Genomic DNA, 6,442 nt, shown 5'->3' with positions numbered 1-6,442 from the left:
TTGGATCACTATTCAAAAACTCCATCAAACCCATTAAGGATAAAACTCTATCATGCCCATTAAAGATTAAGATTTTTATAAGTATACTATCACAGATTCCTAGATGACTATATTTCCCTATGGTCTTGACTTTTATTTTTTTCTGTTTCTCCAAGGAATGTAACACCTACAATACATTATTTTCGTCTTTTTTTACAGTATACCTTTTTTTTAACAGTATACTTTATTAATTAGAAATGCAAGCTAAACCTAGTACAGTACATCATTCTAAGAGAGGCTTCTCAATATCATGTTCACCTTGTTTGCCACCACTGCCTTCGATGTCTTCTTCTTTTCCTTTAGCCCAAAGGAAAAAGTAAAGCCCAGTGAACATTATAAACATTCCCCCGTAGCTGCAAATATAGCAGAATTGTACTCAATAAGTATTAGATACTCTTGTTGGCACATTAGAATTACTTGCAATCATATTAAGAGTTACGCCTAAAATTAGTTACTAAATTAAAATACAAAATATAAATAAAAAAATTTAAATACATATATTTATATATAAATATATAGTGACTAATTTAATAATTATCTTTTATATATAAATAATATTTTTGTATTATTTAAAAATAAATAAAAACACTAATAGAAAAAAAATTTAATAACTAGCAGAATTTATTATATTTTGTCAGTATTTTTAACTATCATTTCAATTTTTTTAATATAATAATCTAACAATATATTTTTAGTTTATATTTTTAAATATTGTTAACTAATTACAAGTCAAAAATAATAAATTCTACTGATTCTCTAGTATTTTTCATAATAATAATGTATGTGATGAAGGTACCTTCCAACACTGATGGTGACTCCTATGGTAACAACAGAGAAAATGGCAGAGCAAACGGTGCCAATGGGGCTGAACATGGACACCAAAACTGGTCCTTTCTTCTTTATTGCCCAACTACTGAAGCTTATGCACACTCCATTTACTGCACCTTCCTGTGCCATGTAGCATTTCTCATCACTTTAATAACCCAATTGCAATATCAAATACATGATCGGAAAGAAAGTACATTGGAAATTACCAGAAGAAAATACATGATGAGGTTTCGGGCACTAAAAACGTCCAAACCAGTTTTGATTTCGTGATCTTCAATGAATTGAAATGCTGCTGTTATGAACGTGCCCAAAAAGGATGTGATCACGCACATCGATATGGGTGCCGGAAAATCTCTAAAAATAAAAGCCTGCAAGAAATGTTTTATATACTTACGCTACATAATAATTTTAGTGAATTGGTACATAGTTTTATTCTCAAACTAATTAACAGGCACTACAAACATTAATAGCAATTCACAACAATCACAGTAGCAATATGGTAATAGGTGTACTCTATTGACAAATGAATCACTAAACATACTCTAAATATATATATATAGTGTAATAAAAGCACTACATGGTTATTTTTGAGAGCACTAATTAAATAACACATTTCTTTTGAATTTGACGAAGTTGTTGTTCTCTCCTATAAATATGTTGATTTTTTATTAGATAAAATATTATTTTAATTCTTAAAATCTTAATTAAATTTTAATTTTGTTTATAACGTTTAAAACATCGTATTTTTATCTTAAACTTTTTATTTTGTTCTTTTTTTTCTATGGTAAAATTAAACTTTTTTTCTAAATATATTATTTTCATCTATTATTTTTTTGGTCACTTTTACTATCAATTAACTAGAATCACGACTATGACCACTATAAGATTTTTACCGTTATCTAAAAAAAATTAAGAAGAAAAAAGAATAATTTAAAAAAAATTATTTTGACTAAAGAATTAAAATAAGACAAAATAAGATATTTGGAATAAAAATAAAACGCTTCAAAATATTAGTAACAAAATTAGAACTTAACCCAAATATTTCAGACTAAACCAGTACTTTATTTTTTATTCTTTTTATATAAATAAAAGCATGCAAAATTAAGAAATAACTAATTTAAAATATATTTAGATTATTTAGATTAATTTAATGTTAAAAGCAATGCTTAGACTTCAATCGTAAAATATTTATATAATAAACTAAGATTAAAATAAAATTTTAAGTAAGGATTAAACTGAAATTTACATATAATTTACATGTAAATAATTAAAATTAGGAGACTATGCCCTTTTCCTACCAACTGGCTCCGCCCCTAGTAATGAGGATGAAGCGAGGGGAGTGGTATAAATTTTAAAAAATGATTTAAATTATATTTAAAAAGTGAAAGAATAGTATGTACCTGCAAGACTAGGGAACTTGACAATAAAGAGATTGCGAGTAGAAGATAGATGCAACCCAATATCTTCTGTTTGTCAAAGACATCACCTGCTGTTGGATCTGATATATAATGAACTAATGTTGCATCTTCTTTGGCTGCGTTGGTGGACATGCTTTGCATTATGCTCATTGCAAAAGCCCCTACCACACAAAGCATTGTCCCCATGATTTTTACTCTACTATATGTCGATTTTATGTTCACTTTTTCCAACCTGCTTCACATCAAAATTCTCTCAATTAGCAAATGGGAATATATACTACTTCTGTCATTCTTTTTTTTTTTTTTTGCAAATAAGAAGTATTTATTCAAGCCTATATGATGATGTGAAATTCAATTTTCGAGATTAATTCGATGCATGGAAGTATAATACAGTCTTATATTATAAGACATCAAAATTAAGCTTATTATTTAATTATATATAACTTTTTAGTATAAAAAATTTAAAAATAACAAGTAATGCAAATGAAATCTCCGTTTTCTCTGTTTGTTTTGTTTTTTTGAAATGACTATAGAAACGGAGCCTCATACAAAATAAGGAAATTTTTCTTATAAGTTATGCATAAATTTTAATTTAATCTTTTTTATAATTTTTATTTTATTTTTTGTTAACTGTAAAAAAAATTTTAATCCCTCCCTACAAGTTAATCTGGCTCCGCCCCAAATGACTAAGGTAATAAAATAATTTTGCAGAGTGTGCATATTAGCAAAACTAAATATTATTACCGAAAGATCCAAGCAATGATGAAGATAAGTCCAGGGGCAACATTTGGCATGGCAGTCCCCATTGCTGGTGAGGTTAGATTCATTCCTTTCAGCATCAAAACCTGGAATGTTGTCCTGCATACCATCAAATAACTCAATTTATTTATACATATTACAGAGAGTTAAACTGAAAACATGTAAAAGAATCTCCACGATCCTCGTCGACGAGCCATCCAGCAACAACGAAGTAACTTGCAAACGCACCATACACATTAAGTTCTAAAATCACCAATTGAGACCAACGACGTAAAAAATGGCTCTAACAATACTCTAATTTTCTAAATTTAATTATTCGAAAATATTTAAAAATCACCAATTGGGACCAACGAGGACTAATTTAAAAATTTTATGATTTTTAAAAAACTAATTTAATTATTTATTCTATATATTAACATTTGAAATTATATATTTATTTTAAAATTAATTAATAAATATAAAATAAGATAACTTCAAATTGAGCTAGTTTTTATTCTTTTCTAAATATTTCTGTTTGATTAATTAGGTGACTGCTGACCTGTTAATTTTCTGTCCGACGTAGCTTTTTCTGTTGAAAAAGGTGGCGATTTATGATGGTGGACAAAAATAATAATGTCTATTTATAATTTTTATTTTTTTGTCTCATTCTAATCTGTATTGGTGTTAAATAAAACAGAAGAATAGTTATTGTTGGGTCTCCACTTTTTCTTCACCACATTTTTGTCTTGACCTATCTTATCGGACACTATGTAAAGGATCCACCACTTTTACATAATTAATATGATGAGTATTATTGTTATCCTAAACCCATACCTCATTGGTACTCTAAATCAATAGTGGATACGCACAAATTAAGGATGTAATACCCAAATATTTAATTTGTAGAGATTCTGGGGATCAAATATTCCCCTAAACCCCATCATAATCTATCCACCTTCAGCAACTTCCTAAAATTAGTCTTAATTAATTCTTATCCCCCACACAGAAAAACCCTCTTTTTCAACTTTAGCAGGGTTCTAAATTTTCTTTCAGATCTGGCTTGTTTAGTTAAATTCCTTACTTATTTCACTGGTAAGACATAAAGATTCTACAAATTCAACAACTATTATCACGCCCAAATCCCTTTCTTATGAAAAAGGAAGAAAAAAAAAAGGTAGGGAATCAAGAATAATTAATAAAGTATGACAATAAAACATGAAACTAATGACGTATCTCTGATCATAAAATTTCCGTATGGATAAAATAATAAAACTAAATGAAAAAAGAAGTAGAAGATCAAAATGAGTAACCCATGAATCATAATTAAAGGATTAAAGATCTTTTTACTAACCCTCCCAAGGAAAGCAAGATCAACCGCAAAATCAACTTGGAACTGAATTTCTTGGGCCACAGGCTCCTGTAGCAGTTAATAACAATAATAAATCTCCAAAATGATAACAATATTTTGAGAAAATTAAAAGGGAGAGAAAAAAGGGAGAACCTTTCAGAGTAGAAGGCAAGAGGGGAGAGCAAAAGAGATGTAGCAGGGGACATGAATGTAACAATGGTGAGAGATTTGAGTCCCAAAGACATAACAAAGCTCATCAAAACAGCGTTCCCTGCCGCCATAAACTGCACACCAATCAACCCTCCAATGATTGCTACTTCTTCCATCAATCTTTCACCCTGCATCATCATCATCATCATCTCTCTTTTTTCTTTAATTTCTTCCAAAACACACACAAATATATATAAAACTACTCTTTGTATTAAAGGATATACTATATGGTTATTTGTTCTTGACTTTAAGTCAAACCATGTTGAAAACGATACTTATGAATCCTTAACCATATCCTATGATTCTTGGTAATAGGATTCAAATATAAATGAGAAAAAAAAAAGAAAATTATATTCTCTCTACACTCTTAATTTTCTGTTGATGATCAAAGAGAGGATATGTATATATTACCAACCCTATTACCCTCTCTGCACCAATTTCTTTTTGCTTTCTGCTTTTATGTGTATGAATGTCCCTTTCTCGCAGATTCTCGTGGACAACTTCTATTTTTACACTTTGTTGGGTTCATGCAAACTTAAAAATGTAAAAAAAAAAAAACTTTTTCGTGGTATTTTTTATAATTTATAATCTATTATCTATTAATACATGCATAAACAATTTTTTGGTTCAGATTTTTGTTTATAAATTTTAAAGTTACTACTCTTTTCGTAAAAATTATTTTCTATTTATAAAAATTATTAACTTTTTAAAGAGTAGAGTAAGGATCGCATATATTCGTGCAATTAAAAATATGTATGATGGGACCACAATTAGTGTGAAGACTCAAAGTGGTGTGACAGAGAAATTTTCTGTATAGGATTACACCAGGGATCATCTTTAAGTCCATACATTTTCACGTCAGCCTTGGAAGTAGCACATCCAAGAGCCTGTGTCATGGTACATGCTTTTTGCAGATGATATCGTCCTTATGGGAGAGTCACTGGAAGACCTAAATAAGAAGTTAGAGTTATGGAGAGAAGCTCTATAAGTATATGGTCTGCGCCTAAGCTGTAGCAAGACGGAATATATGGAATGTAAGTTCAGTCCGAGAAAGAAAAACCCTAATATAGAGGTGAAGATTGGAGAAAACATCCTACGAAAAATTAAAAGTTTTAAGTATTTTGGGTGCATCATACAGGATAATGGAGAGATTGAACATGATGTAAATCATAGGATGCAAGCAGGTTGGTCAAAATGGCGGAGTGCATCTAGTTTTATATGCGACAAAAAAGTACCTTTAAAACTTAAAGGTAAATTCTATCGCACCGCTATAAGACCGGCTATGCTTTATGGTACAGAGTGTCGGGCGGCTAAAGGGGAGCACCAACATAAGGTGAGTGTGGCAGAGATAAATATGTTGAGATTGATAAGTGGTCATACGCGATTAGATAAAATAGGGAACGAAGATACAAGGGAGAGAATTGGAGTACCACCAATTGTGGAAAAGATGGTTGAATCGCATCTCAGGTGGTTTGGACATGTGAGAAGAAGACCGATAGAATATCCAGTTAGGAGAGTGGATGAGATGGAATATAGACAAGGGGCGAAAGGCAGAGGAAGACTTAAGAAGACCATCCATAAAGTGGTCAAACGAGATTTATATGTAAATGGTCTCTCTTTTAACATGATACATGACAGAACACACTATTATCGTTTAATTGATATAGCCAACCCCACTTAGTGGGACAAGACTTTGTTGTTGTTGTTGAATAAAAATTATTAACTTTTTTCTGTCCTATGATCTATTGAAGTATTTAAAATTTATTGAGAAATTAGTGATTCAGTGTGGTCAAAGAAATAAATAATTATATTCAATTAATATTAAAAATTATTCATTAATTTGTCATCATATAAAATATAT

At 29.8% G+C, this 6,442-nt stretch overlaps 1 protein-coding gene across 3 annotated transcripts in view; it reads right to left on the bottom strand.

The window, feature by feature from the left end:
• Positions 1-123: 123 nt before the first annotated feature.
• The window catches only part of LOC107486035 (WAT1-related protein At5g47470), a 7,673-nt gene continuing 1,354 nt past the window's right edge, over positions 124-6,442 (bottom strand). Inside the window, exons 1-8 of one of the 3 annotated variants that reach the window (XM_052253050.1) lie at positions 4,993-5,068; positions 4,525-4,709; positions 4,375-4,440; positions 3,030-3,143; positions 2,268-2,517; positions 1,074-1,235; positions 836-987; positions 125-392 (exon numbers count right to left, since the gene is read on the bottom strand). In XM_052253050.1, coding sequence (XP_052109010.1) covers positions 263-392; positions 836-987; positions 1,074-1,235; positions 2,268-2,517; positions 3,030-3,143; positions 4,375-4,440; positions 4,525-4,697 — 1,047 coding nt within the window. In that variant the 5' untranslated portion in view covers positions 4,698-4,709; positions 4,993-5,068 and the 3' untranslated portion in view covers positions 125-262. Of the gene's footprint in view, positions 393-835; positions 988-1,073; positions 1,236-2,267; positions 2,518-3,029; positions 3,144-4,374; positions 4,441-4,524; positions 4,710-4,992; positions 5,069-6,442 lie in introns of those variants that run through there. The other 2 variants (XM_052253051.1, XM_016106577.3) reach the window with 2 other exon arrangements.

This window comes from Arachis duranensis, chromosome 1 (assembly GCF_000817695.3).
Source record: "Arachis duranensis cultivar V14167 chromosome 1, aradu.V14167.gnm2.J7QH, whole genome shotgun sequence".
Lineage (NCBI taxonomy): Eukaryota > Viridiplantae > Streptophyta > Magnoliopsida > Fabales > Fabaceae > Arachis > Arachis duranensis.
This window is presented reverse-complemented; position numbering and strand designations above follow the sequence as displayed.